Source organism: Bos indicus, chromosome 16 (assembly GCF_029378745.1).
Source record: "Bos indicus isolate NIAB-ARS_2022 breed Sahiwal x Tharparkar chromosome 16, NIAB-ARS_B.indTharparkar_mat_pri_1.0, whole genome shotgun sequence".
Classification (NCBI taxonomy): domain Eukaryota; kingdom Metazoa; phylum Chordata; class Mammalia; order Artiodactyla; family Bovidae; genus Bos; species Bos indicus.
Genome location: NC_091775.1, coordinates 1,514,748 through 1,528,467, shown reverse-complemented (window position 1 = coordinate 1,528,467; position 13,720 = coordinate 1,514,748). Strand labels below are relative to the sequence as shown.

General features: G+C 47.8%; 1 protein-coding gene across 5 annotated transcripts in view; it reads right to left on the bottom strand.

Annotated features, from left to right (window-relative positions):
- Positions 1 to 13,720, bottom strand: part of ATP2B4 (ATPase plasma membrane Ca2+ transporting 4) — a 100,407-nt gene that overhangs the window by 13,176 nt on the left and 73,511 nt on the right. For all 5 annotated transcript variants that reach the window (XM_070767734.1, XM_070767732.1, XM_070767733.1 and 2 more), the window contains 9 exons: positions 13,309 to 13,540; positions 12,026 to 12,205; positions 11,256 to 11,343; positions 10,515 to 10,621; positions 5,016 to 5,207; positions 4,367 to 4,580; positions 3,614 to 3,825; positions 2,555 to 2,662; positions 172 to 348 (listed from right to left, as the gene is read on the bottom strand). In XM_070767734.1, the coding sequence (XP_070623835.1) occupies positions 172 to 348; positions 2,555 to 2,662; positions 3,614 to 3,825; positions 4,367 to 4,580; positions 5,016 to 5,207; positions 10,515 to 10,621; positions 11,256 to 11,343; positions 12,026 to 12,205; positions 13,309 to 13,540 (1,510 nt within the window). The remainder of the gene's footprint in view (positions 1 to 171; positions 349 to 2,554; positions 2,663 to 3,613; positions 3,826 to 4,366; positions 4,581 to 5,015; positions 5,208 to 10,514; positions 10,622 to 11,255; positions 11,344 to 12,025; positions 12,206 to 13,308; positions 13,541 to 13,720) is intronic.

Genomic DNA, 13,720 nt, shown 5'->3' with positions numbered 1-13,720 from the left:
GCCTCTGCCTCTGTCTATCTTGAAGCAAGGGAGCTTGGGCTATCCACCAGTGAAAGGGCCTTAAGAAGGGTAGAGACACTGGCCACCAAGAACTACTGCCCTCCCAACACCTCCCAATAAAGACGGACGGGATTCCTCCTCCAGGGCAAGGACAGGCCACCATCACCATACCTGAGTCTGGATACGGTTCAGGCCCCGGAACCAGAGGATCTGGCCTCGGCGCAGCTCCATCTCTGCATGGTCGATTTCGTCCAGCCCCTCAGCATCCTTGGTGATCTCCTCTTTGGTGGTGCCATGCCCAGCCTCCTTCAGGAACTTCAGGGATTGGGTAGGTATCGTGGAAATGACCTGAGAGCAGGTACAGCAAAAGGGGAGAAACCAGGATCAGGGCGAGAAGAGCTGTCACTCGGCTGCATGGGTCAGGCTCTGGGCAAGTCACGCTTGGCCCCAGAACAGGATTTAACACTATGCTTGGCCCCAGAGGGAGAAGCACCAGCCCGCCTAAGGCCAGCATCTGCCAGGGCCCGACCAGCTGTCTGCATTTGTCTCCCACGTCCGAAGGAGAACTTAAATTCTAGTATCTGACCAGCATCTGCCTTGTGACACACTTTATTCTCCTCCTCCTGTCTCAGTTCTCTCTTTTCATTTTGCAGTGTGTCTCTTAAGGGAATGCAGGCTACACGGTGGGAATGCATGCTACAGGGTGGGAATGCGTGCTACACGGTGGGAATGTGTGGTATAGGGTGGGAATGCGTGCTACATGGTGGGAATGCATGGTCCATGGTGGGAATGCCTGGTCCACAGTGGGAATGCGTGGTCCACAGTGGGAATGCCTGGTCCACAGTGGGAATGCCTGGTCCACAGTGGGAATGCCTGGTCCACAGTGGGAATGCGTGGTCCACAGTGGGAATGCGTGGTCCACGGTGGGAATGCGTGGTACATAGTGGGAGGGGACACAGACAAGAATCTGGGGCAAAACACGGCTGGGGACAAGATGGTCACAATGTGTGTGTATGCACAAGGGGGACGGAAGGCTGTCGGAGGGGAGGGGTCCTCTTCTCAGTCTGCACATGCTAAGTGATTCCTCTTTTATAAAACTACAGTGAGAGGACCCTGAGGGTCTTCCTGGGCTTCGGGTGAGAAAGTGGATGGGCAGCCCACAGAAGGGACGTATGCGTATTCTCAGAGGACATGGAGCAGGAGCTCGGGCTTGCGATTCAAAGTGAATCACTCAGTAAGCTCAGTGCCTGCCGGTCAGCTCTCCTTTACAAACAAGAAGAGGAGCAGACAGGGCTCAGCTGCGAAAGGGGGCCGTGTGAGCTGTCCTACGTGGAGCCAAACGTTTGAAACAGAACGTCCACATGCTGCTTTCAGATGTTGGAAGGAGCTGTTGTGATACAGAAGGAAGGCTTCAAGGCCACAGGGGCACATGTGAAACGCGATCCAGGTGAGTGTTTCAAACAGTACATGAAACAAGAAAGCTTTAGGGACCCACTGGTAAACAAACAGCAAACAGAGCAGGTTGGAGGGACGTGTGTTAGGAACTGGGATAGGGGTTAATCAGGGAGGCAACTAGGAGGTAGGGAAGAAATAACCAGCAGGTCTATGGGGGAAAGCCCGCAGTCCTAGGAGGAAACTTTGAGGCCAGTTAGAGCAAAGCCTCCATTACTCAGGTGGCTGGGCACCGATCAGTGGAGACCTGGGGTCTGCAAAGCAGAAGCATAGCCCAGGGCAGAATTAATGATGAGGGGGAGTTGTAAAGTGGTACTAGGGAAGGAATCAAACTCTTATCAAACCAGATTATATTATTATAATGTTAATAGCTAACATTTATTGAGGATTTACAAGGTATTAGACATTTGTCTAAGTCATTTCTATATGGAAACTGGGTTGCTGATTAAGAATGATTCACAATGGCCTTGCTATCCTGAGTTGAGCAAACTGAGGCAGGGCTGCTATGAAACATACTCACTATGATGCAGTTTGTAAAAAACAACCAGGATTCAAACCAAGGTAGTCGGTTGCAAAGTCTGGGCTTTCAACGATACGCTATACTGCTTCTCTAGAGACCGCGTGAGTCTGAATTTATCTTAGGTGATGGTCAGGCATTCATTGTGAATAAGGTGATGGTGAGAAACAGCGGAGGCAAGGGAGTCCTGCAGCATGACGCAGAGCACGCACAACCAGACTTCAGCTTCACTGCAGACATGGGCTTTGTAAACGCTTCTGCTTCTAAGACCCTTACTTTTTTCCTTTTTTTTTAAGCAAAATTAGCACTGAAAATTTCCACTTCCATCTCAGAGAAGCTAAGGGATTTGTCTGTCTCCAGGCATGATTAGAGAAGAGATCAGAAGCCTCTGAAGTGGCGGGCACTAATCATTCTGCTTGGAATCCTGCAAGATGGAAAGAACCTGAAAACCTGGTGGCAGAGGGAACGGGGAAGCAGAACACGAAGGTCTGGAGCTGGGGGTCTCCAAGCCGCTCGTTCCGTCTCGTCTAGGGAAGGGGAGGTCTGCCGGCTGTGCAACTGCGGGAAGGGTGTGTCCGTACTCACCTGGCCCCACAGCAGCTCTCCAATACCAATGAAGAGGCACCAGAACCACTGCGACAGGGTGAGCTTCGTGCAACTGAAGGGTTTGCCCCCGAATTCCACGATGATGATCTAGAACAGACAGAGAGGCAGCCTGTGACTGGGAGGCGAGTAACAGGTAGCCAGCCCTCTAGTCAAGGCCACCAAAGCCACGTCAGCTCCCTGCCCCAGGATCCCTGCAGTGCAAACCCTGGTCTGCTTGTTGGGGAAGGAGAAAGAAGAGACCCAGATGGGGGGAAGGGAAGACAGACACCAACAGTCTTTGCAGAGCCTTCTGAAGGGGAGTTTCCAGTCACTATGAACACTATTAATGCAAAGGCGAGCAGATCAAGGGGAGCTAAGGGCTTCCTGTGACTGAAGCCAACAGCGATAGAGAAGGGAAACTTAGGAGGGGTGCAAGTAAGGAAGAGGCAGACTCTCTTGTGCTCATCATCTCTTGCATGGCACCTGTCTTGGGATATCTCTGAGGGTGGCTCGATCCTTTCACCAGCAGGGCAGTCATGCCCTTGACTCCAGTCTCACAGAAAGAATCCACATCAGGCTTATCTACAACTACATGTGGCACCATGCTATTTCTTCTCCTTTACTCCTGAATAGTGTAGCATTTTGTACCATGAGCCCTTTCAGAACAAAGCGGCAGGGACAGAGAGACGCCTATTTGGCAGCTGCATGCACATTTCGAGTGCGCTGGTACAAGACATGAAAGGGGTTAGAAGACAGTGACCTTCCTCCCAGTCACTATGTTAAATTTCTGTGTTCTAGAAAATTAAGGAGAGAATTCTACAAATTTTATTTTATTCACTACCAACATGCTGCCGTGCCCTGGAGCACTCGACACAGAGGGATCCAATTCTAGAGAAATGAGCAAATGAGAACCAGCTGGGAACCCCAAAGGGTGCAACCCACAACTTAGGTCCCTAGCCCCTTCCTACTCCTCTTCTGGGGCACCCAGGGAATCCTGGCTTCCAGCTTCTGGCCTTTATCTTCCCAGACCTTCTATCCCAATCCTAGCTAGAATCTCACCTGGCTGATGAATGTGCCCAACACCACTGAGCAGAAGATGAGATTGCGGAAGATGCCCGAGAAGACATTCCTCTCCCCGTGGATCTTGCGGGAGTTGATTTCGTTGAAGAGCTGCATGAGCACGAAGGTGTTGAAAATAATGGTGTAGTGCTGGCTGGGCGGAGAATGCAGAGGCGCTCTCCTCCCGCTGTCAATGTCAAAGAATTTCTCACCTAGTTGGGAGAGGGGTGCACCGCAAGATTGAGTACACTCTCAGGGAGGGCTGAGGTCGAGTCAAGACAGATGAGGGTTGGTGTCCATTCTAACCGCTCAGTGTCCGAGCCACATGGTCATCAGACGTTTTCGGCGTTAGCCCTGGTCTCAACATTTCTGACCTTCTCTCTGTTCCGTCAATATTTGCCTTCTTGTGGCAATGCATGGTGGTAAAACTACATACACTGGAGTCTGGCAGACATACGTTTGAAACACAGTGCTGCTATTTACTCAATATGTGACCTAAGCTTCAGTTTTATGATCTAAAGAAAGGTATCATAAAGTTACCCCTGAGAGATTCTTAAGAGGAGTCAGAGAATGCCATAATGCACCACGGCGCGGGAACAGAGGTGAACTCAGTGCGCGAAGATGCTACAGCCCCGCTGGCTCAGCCTGCGCCCTGCTCCCTCCTCCTCTTGGGCCCATCTCTGCCTCCACACTCCCTCTCGCGCTCCACACGCTGGCCCCCACCCCATCCTCCCCAACCTCCCCGTGGCTCACCCGCAAACACAAGGAAAAAGATGACGGTGAGCTGATAGACGGCGTGACCCAGGATGTTCTTCATCATGGTGCGCGAGATTAGAGGCTTATTGCGGCCGTAGGGCCGGCGCTTCAGTAGAGAGTCTGTAGGAGGCTCTGTGGCCAGGGCCAGCGAGGCAAAGGTGTCCATGATTAGATTAACCCACAACATCTGCACGGCCTTCAATGGGGAATCCTGGCGGGAAGAAGAACCACTCCTTTTAGCCTGCCTTGCAGACTACCCCTCACCTCACTCGTCAGCCTCACCTTTGCCCCTGAAAGGGCCTACCTCCTGCTATCCAGCTGAGTGACACTTGGAAACTTATTTAACCTCTTTGAGCCTTGGGTGCTTCACCTGTAAAACGGGGATAATACCTACTCTGCAAGGCTGTTTTTGAAGATCAGAGAACCACAAATAAGTGCTTATCATGCTGGCTAACATGTAAGTGCTGTGTTAATGGTGAATACATGATCATCCTCCCACAGGAGCAGATGCAGACTCGGGAGAGCGAACTCCTGCCCCAACACCCCTGCAGAAACGCTGGGCCTTGCTCCTCAGCCGACACACTGTAACGTCACACCCCTTGTTCCTTGGCCCTAGCCTCATCCCTCCCGTCTCAGCTCATCCCACCTGGGTGATGCAGGCTCCAGTGAAGGCCACGATCACGGCCACCACGTTGACGGTGAGCTGGAACTGCAGGAACTTGGAGATGCTGTCGTAGACGTTCCGTCCCCACATCACCGCCTTCACGATGCTGGTGAAGTTGTCGTCTGTTAGGATGATGTCGGAGGCCTCCTTTGCCACATCTGTGCCTGCAATACCCTTAGGTAAGAGCGGGGAGGAAAACAGTGAGGAACTGGAAAAGGAGCTCATCTGTATTCGGAACCCATTTCCTGAACTCCAAGAAGCTTCAGAACTCGGCACAAACATCAGAGGGCACAGCAGCCACGCGAGTTCTACAAACTAAACCACCGTGTTCTGTCTTCTCTCCCAGAGGAAAGGAAGGGGAATGTGCCGCTGTCACTCATGGAAAAGGGCACCGGGCCGTGATGCCAGCACCGCACTCCTCAACTGAGACTGGAAATCACAGCCACCTTTGATATTCTGGTCTCCTGTCCCGCCTACTTCTCCATCTCAGAAAGCAATTAGAAGATAGGGGAAAAGTCCTTTCTGTTCTACCTTCAAATTAAATATCCACTTTAAATCCTTATGTCCCCCACACCTTGAAGTCACCCTACGTTCTTTCCTAGAAGGAGCAGTCCAGCAGCATGGTTCAGATATCCTGTCCTTATTCAAAATCCGATTTCCGGGGAACCACTCAGTTCAGTTCAGTTCAGTCGCTCAGTCGTGTCCGACTCTTTGCCACTCAAGGTTTGTAAATAGACATACCAGTGGTTGAAAGCAGAGCTTGAGAAACAGTAAACTCTCTAATCAGGTAGTCAAAGCCTTCAACAAGTGAGCTCTGGTTCATTTTCCAAACTGCTCTTATATAAGCTTTCTGCTCAAAACCTACTGATTTATTCACAACTCCCTGAATTCTCTCATTCACTTCGAGAGTTCAGTCTTCTACTTACACCCTTTGTCCAAGCCTGGAACATCCTCTTTCCCCTTCCATTTAAATCCTATCTATCCTTAATGAAGTGAAAGTTGCTCAGTCATGTCCGACATCTATCCTTAAGGCCCCTGTAAATTAATTAAGCCCTGCTTGCTAAACAAAGCTGTTCCTAACACCCCCAGACTATACTTCTATGCCATGTCTTACAACTCCTAAAACCTACAGAGGAGCCTGTTTGTGAATCTGACCTGTACCATTAGATTATTTGTTCTGTTTACCTGGTAGTATTATTTTCCTATCCAGATTGCAACAAATGAATATCTGTTAGATATACTATATAATTCAATTTCCCTTTCAAAAGATTCTCTAATATATCCACACAATGCTGTACTATGCACTGTTAGAAGAAAGAAGAGAAAGAAAAGAAAGAAAGAAAGAAAGAAAGGATGTCTTTAAATATGTACTACTATGGAATACTCTCCAAGTTAGGTTGTTATATGAAAAACAGCAAAGTGGAAAAAAAAAAGAGTATATAGTGTGTATACAGATAAATATAGCTAAGTGTCACTTATTTAAGAGAATGGGATATAAATATACTACACATTTGATTCTATTTTTAAAGGAGCAAACAGAAGGATAAACCAAAAATCCAAGATGCTATCTGTGGAATTAAGAAGGAGGCAACAGGCTAGAGGTGACAGGGATGGAAGCTAGACTTCTATAAACAGATCTTGTTCTACAGACTTTAAGTTTAGAATTATGTAACTACTTCATATAGGTATAAAACAACATTAAATTTAAAATAAGCAATCTCAAAAATGGAAAAAAAAAAACAACAACCAACCCAACACATGATATAAATGAACTGGTATAACCGGTTGATAGCAAACCACACAAAATGAAAAGTTCTCAATGACTTTTTGAAAAACACAGTACTTTGATCCTACATCTGTAGTAGGATATACCTACAGGATAAAAAGAACTCTAAGAAAAATCTTTAACTGTTTTTAGTACAGGAATTGTATTATTATGGTTATCTTGAGACTGTTACATATATATTAGGATAAAGCAAGTAATAATTATGTTAATACCCTTAGATCAATGTAAAATCAGGGAAGTAAAATTAGGAAGTTAGTTCTAGAATTCTAAATTTGAACTGGAAATGCCAATATGAATTCATAAAGTATTTTACCTTTAAAACAAAGAAACACAAAACCAAAAAGCGATATAAAAGACGTATTTCTTAGCTTTGTCCACTGAAAAGTTCTAGAAACAATAATTTACTCAGAAGTAAAGAACATACTGACATTCAGATTGTGTTCTCTAAATACCATTTCTCACTAAAATGAAGCAGAACTCCTTTGAAAAGTGGATGATTCTAGATCTAGAACAAGAAATATGCATGACAGATGTGGAACATCTTATCATGCAAGAGACCAAGAATGCCATTACACAGAGAACTGAGGTTATACTCCAAGTGCTTAGCAGTGTGGAAGAGGCTAATGATGGGTCAGTATGAACATCAAAATAATAATATGGGCAATGGACGGAAATATATCACATACGTTCAAAAGAATATGAGCTCATAATGATACTTTAAAAAAACAGACAATTAACTTTTAGTAGTTTCAGTTCAGTTCAGTCGCTCAGTCGTGTCCGACTCTGCGACCCCATGAATCGCAGCACGCCAGGCCTCCCTGTCCATCACCAACTCCCGGAGTTCACTCCAACTCACGTCCATCGAGTTGGTGATGCCATCCAGCCATCTCATCCTCTGTCGCCCCCTTCTCCTCCTGCCCTCAATCCCTCCCAGCATCAGAGTCTTTTCCAATGAGTCAACTCTTCGCATGAGGTTCATTGGACAACTGTGGAGGATCCCCCAAAAATCAACTCATTGCTTTGGGAACTGGTAAATAGTGGAGAAAAATCAAGCATTTAACCTATCTTTCACATAGGAGCTGAACCAAAGGGTTGATGAGGGTAATTTTCTTTTTATAGAAGTATTCAAGTTAATAAATAAAGAAAATCAGAACATTGTCATATTGCAGCCCTTAGTGAAAGATGGGGTGTAGAATCTGACTGCTCACAGAACTAAATACTACTTTATAGGAAATACAAGGGCACGTTAAAGGACATAGGAATATAATCAACAAAATCCATGACGTGGTATATCCTACATAGAAAAACAAACTGTTTCCTTCAAAATCAAATAGCTAGGAAAAAAGATGCAAAGGCTTGTGCAGAAAAGAATTAACAGCATGGCTGAGACTGCTATCTTGCGAAACGTCTGTTTGCAAGGTTGGCGCTTGGTTAGCATCTGGTAACTTGGCTCTCAGAATGCTCTCAGTCAACATTAACTGAAAATTAGTTAGTGATTCACTAATTTTTCTTATTTTCCATTGAAAACCTGCTTCCTTCTAGGAGTCTGGAATCTTAGCATATGCTGGGTTGATGGTGCTTATATGGCCAACCTTAATAGAACTCTAGGGTACCAAGTCTCTGATGTATCTCTCTGGGCAGAAACATCACCTGCATCGCTACATTTTCGTTGCTAGGGAAAGCAGGCCCTCTTTTTGACCCCCTCACTGCAGGGAGCAATCACAGGAAGCCTGCATGTGGATTCCAGACCCTGTCTGTGACTCTGTTTTACTAGATTCTTAGTATACCAGTGGATTAAATCTTAGCTACGAGCACAGTTAGAGGCCGCGTCCCCTGAGCCCTTCCAGTGAATCCACAAATGTAAAGGGTGGTCTTGGGAACCCCTGACATGTAGGTCCTATGGGGTCAGTGGTTCTCAAACTTTAGGATGCGTGAGAATCACCCAGAGGGCCTGTTCAAACATGGACTGCTGGGCCCCCACTGCAAGATTTCTGACTCAGTAGATCTGGGGCGAGGCCTGAAAAAATCTGCATTTCTGTAGGTTTCCAGGCGGAGGCGGAAGAGCACACTTCAGGAACTACTATTATAGATTCATACATTTAAGAGATATATCAACCAACCACAGTGTATGGATCTTGTTTGGATTCCGATTTGGACAAACAATTTAGAAAAACAAAAACTTATGAAGAGAAATGTGAACACGGACTAGATAGCTAATATAGCAAGGGATCAATATTGCTGTGAGACAATGGCATACAATTCTTTTAAATATATTTTATTGATACATATTTCTATTCCAGAGACACATACTAGATGAAATGATATAACATCTTGGAAATGTTTTGGAGTAAGCCAGCTGGAGAAGGGGAAATGTGTATGTGTGGGCCAACACTGGCCCACCCAGCAAGATTTATTCTGGGTAACAGGTACACGGGGAGTGAATAAACTATTCTATTTTTGTATGTTCTTGAAATTCCCTAGGACAAAAACTTTTAAAATTTATTTTCTGGGTAAAGAGAGCATCCTAAAGATAGATTTCTTCTTGAATCACCTTCTACTGCTTAAAAATCACCAACAGTTCAAAATGTATGGGAAGCTTACAATCATTACCTACTTGAATGTGAGAATGTACTTTGCTATCTGAGGGCTTCTAAATGTCCCTGAGCATTAGAATCAACAAGTGTACCTATTAAGAAAAACCTAAAGATTTCTGTTTGGGCTCCAAAATCACTGTGGATGGTGACTGTAGCCATGAAATTAAAAGATGCATGCTCCTTGAAAGAAAAGCTATGACCAACCTAGACAGCATATTAAAATGCAGAGACATTACTTGGCCAACAAAGATCCGTCTAGTCAGGGCTATGGTTTTTCCAGTGGTCATGTATGGATATGAGACTGGACAATAAAGAAAGCTGAGTTCCGAAGAATTAATGCTTTCAAATTGCAGTGTTGGAGAAGACTCTTCATTGGAAGGGCTGATGCTGAAGGTGAAGCTTCAATACTTTGGCCACCTGATGCGAGGAGCTAACTCATTGGAAAAGACCTTGATGCTGGGAAAGACTGAGGGCAGGAGGAGAAGGGGACGACAGAGATGAGATGGCTGGATGGCATCACTGACTCGATGGACAAGAGTTTGAGCAAACTCCAGGAGGTGGTGATGGACAGGGAAGCCTGGTGTGCTGCAGTCCGTGGGGTCGCAAAGAGTCGGACATAACTTAGCAAATGAACAACAACATACGTTCTGGGATCTGGCCCAGATGCTATTGAATCAAGATCGCTGACTGTCGAACCTTGAAATACGTGATTTTAAATGAACTTTCTAAGTGACTCTGATGCTCCTGGCCTCATAAGCAGAGTGATGAACAGCGCTAACTACAGAATAAACACTTTCCATATGGAATGTGAATTTTCTCTAGTGTGCCTAGGCAGACAATATTACCATATTCATGGTAAGTTTCAGTTTGTCTTATTTTCCTGGGTAATGAAACCTCGTGATTTCCCTGTCTTCATACTTCATGAATCCCTCATTATATATGTTATTATTGGCCAGGCAGGCAGGTGAGATGGAGTTAGAGAAAAGAGCACAAAGCGGGCTGTGAAGGTCCAGGAAGCAGAAGGGTATCAGAGCCTGTCTGGGCTTCCCACTGGCGCAGGCAGCTTGCAGTCAGAGAGAGATGCTACGCTGAGCTGCTTACCATGGCAAAACCAACGTCTGCTTTCTTCAGAGCTGGGCCGTCGTTGGTGCCGTCGCCGGTGACAGCCACCACCTGCCGCTGGTCGCCGACAGTGCTGTCGATGATGCCTGGGGAGACAGGCGCACCCCAGTGAGGTCGGGGGCCGCTTTCCCACAAAAGACGCTTTTTCGGCCTTCCTCTCTAATCCCTGTCACTACCTCCCTTTTTACGCTCTTTCCGTCTTTTTCCCTATGCTGGAGGTTTTACAGCGTCACCGAATGGCGGTAAATTGTTTCACAGGTAGCAATCTAAGCTAAGAAAGTCTGACCTCGTCAGATATCCTGTCTGGTACATCAAGACACCTATAATGCAGTCGGAAAAGCACCGCATGATTTGAAGGCAGAGACCCAGAGGTTGAACGATAACACTTCCATTTACCAGTTGGGCAGTCTGGATAAGTTATGTATCGTCTCAGCCTCAAACTTTCTTTTTTGCAGAATGGGAAGAGCTTAACCTGTATTGCCTAATTCCCAGTACTATCGACAAACAAGATACGATAATGTTTAAAAACAACTTCATCATATAGCTTATACTCACCAGGTGCTCAGACGTTTGCTAACCTGCATGTTCTTCCCATGAGCTGGGAAGCTCTCCTAGGCCTCCCTATTCAGGATGAGAGTTGCTTTGGCTTCGGTTCTTTATCTGTGCTCGCCCTGGTCTGCCTTCCCCTATCCCAGGCACCTGCTCAGGAGCCGACCTCACCTTTCACCAGCGTGTGCTTGTCAGTGGGGGAAGACCGCGCCAGCACTCGGAGCTTAGGCCAGATCTTGTCCAGCTTTTCCTGCTCTACCTGCAGCAGCAGACACACCTGGGTCAGTCAAGCTCAGAGCAGCCGCCAGGGAAGTCTGCACATGCGCCAAGCTCCTGGCAGCTGGTGTCCCAGGGCCCCCCGGGAGCGTGACCCTGGCCTCCAGCGGAGGCAAAGCAGCCAGCTCAGCTCTGAGGGCGGGTTCAAGGACGCTGACCGTTCAGGCCCTGCTTGTCTCCTTTTCCTCCCAGTTCCATCCCTGGGAGCCAACCCCCTAGTTCTGAGACCCGTGACGGAAGGTAAGACCCTTCACTATTGGCTGAAGTAGTGCCTCTGAGGTCTTAGCTTCAGTCTCTACTTAGACCAGGAGCTGTGGCCTTCCCACACCCAGATCGTACCCTGTCACCAGCCCGAGGCCCTGCCAGTCACAGGGCAGTGGTACAGGAGGGGTGGGGTAGAGGAAAATCAGGGAAAATCATCCCACGACTGGAGGAAATGCGGAGATGTAAAAAGTGAGTCTCAAAAATAGCCTGTGAATGAATACAGTGAGAAGAAAAAATTCCCAATTTTACTATCTGAGCAGCTTTGGTAAAAGGCACGTCTCACTATGAATAGATTTTAATTTAAAAACCATCTACTTTCTCCCACCTGTCCCAGATGCCTTACACATGCATCAGCCTTCCCCTAATGAAGGAGGCTCTGATTCCCACCACCTAAAGCTCACCTCGCCCTTCTCGTTTCGGATGAGGCGATTGAATTCTTTGCCTTCTAAGCACAGAAAGTCGTCCCCGGGAGTCACGATGCCACACTTGGTGGCGATGGCACGGGCTGTGTTGATGTTGTCCCCTGTCACCATCCTGACAGTGATGCCAGCTCGCTTGCATTTGGCAATAGCTTCTGGCACCTGCGGAGAGTGAGGCAAGCAGAAAGGAGAGGTGGTGGCGGCGAGACCCGGCCATCGGCTTCTGCTCAGCTGTCCCTCACTGCGGACAGGAGAGAGGCACCCTGGAAGTAGAACCCCGGGGCGCAGGCCGAGTCTAGTCAGCTTTATATTGCTTGGTGCCCCCTTACTTCTGGCCTACCCATGAAACTCACATTTGAATTTGCCTTATTGCACCATGAGTTGAGGGCTTCCCAGGTGGCGCCAGTCGTAAAGAACCTGCCTGCCAATGCAGGAGACATAGGTTTGATCCCTAGGTCGGGAAGATCCCCTGGAGGAGGGCATGGCAACTCACTCCAGTGTTCTTGCCTGGAGAATCCCATGGACAGAGGAGCCTGGCGGGCTACAGTCCATGGGGTTGCAGAGTCAGACACAACTGAGTGACTTGGCATGAATGCATGGACCATGAGTAGAAGGGGAAATCTGCCTCAGGAGCCAGGTGTAAAAGCTTATTCTCTCACTTACAATCTAGATTTCTTAGCAGGCACACTAGACCTTTTGAGATTTTACCACTGCCTTCCTTTCCAGCAGAAGTTTTAACTACCTTCCACCCCTGGCACGTACTCCAACCACATCAGTTCTTTCAAGTTTCCCAACTGCATGACACCCTGTCACGCCTCCAAAAGTTGCGAGTAGTGTGGAGCTACTCTATGGGCACCTGACAAGATGTGTGGATCAAAGGGATGTGACTAGAGCCAAAGTTGGTGTCTCAATTAATCCCACCTCCTCACTATTCTTGAGTGCCAAACTGTTCTTATTAGCCCAGTGAAACCTGTGCTTCTCAGCCCATAGAGGGCATGAACCACAGGAAGTGGGATTGCCACTTTGTATAACTTCAGTGAGCTCCAGCAGTTCTGTGAAGCAGGAAGCACAGAAACACCTATCCCAGCAAATGAGAAGCAGTTAGGTGACTTGCCGAAGTTTCCTAAGTCACAGCTAGAAACGGAGCTGGTACCGCGGTTCCCGTGCCTCCTGCGTGGCTGCTCATTAGGTCATGTGCAGGGGCCGCGGCCGCTGGAAGACTCCCCTTCATGCTTCCCAGACCTGTTCCCAAGTCAGAGCCTCACCTCCGGGCGCACGGGGTCCTCGATGCCCACCACTGCGATACAGGTCAACTCAGTGAGGATCTCGCTCTCGTTGTCCCACGGGGGCTCTCCATCGTTGAAATCCCGGTAAGCGATGCAGAGTGTCCGCAGCCCCTCACAGGCCATGGGCTCGATGACGGTGCGGACCATCTCATCTCGGTCCTTATTCTTGAATGGCACGGCCTCCCCCTTTTTGTCCAGGATTCGATTACACCTGGGGAGGTGCACAGTCAGAACACAGCACCCCACCTCCCGCCCAGTGTGCTTCGACACGTTACAGACACCCTGACCACTCTGCCTGACTCACTCTGCCTGACTCCTAAAGACACTACTGGGTGGCCGTAATCTCCACTCATCGCCCAAAGCTGAGCCCCTGTATCCAGGGTGGGGTGGC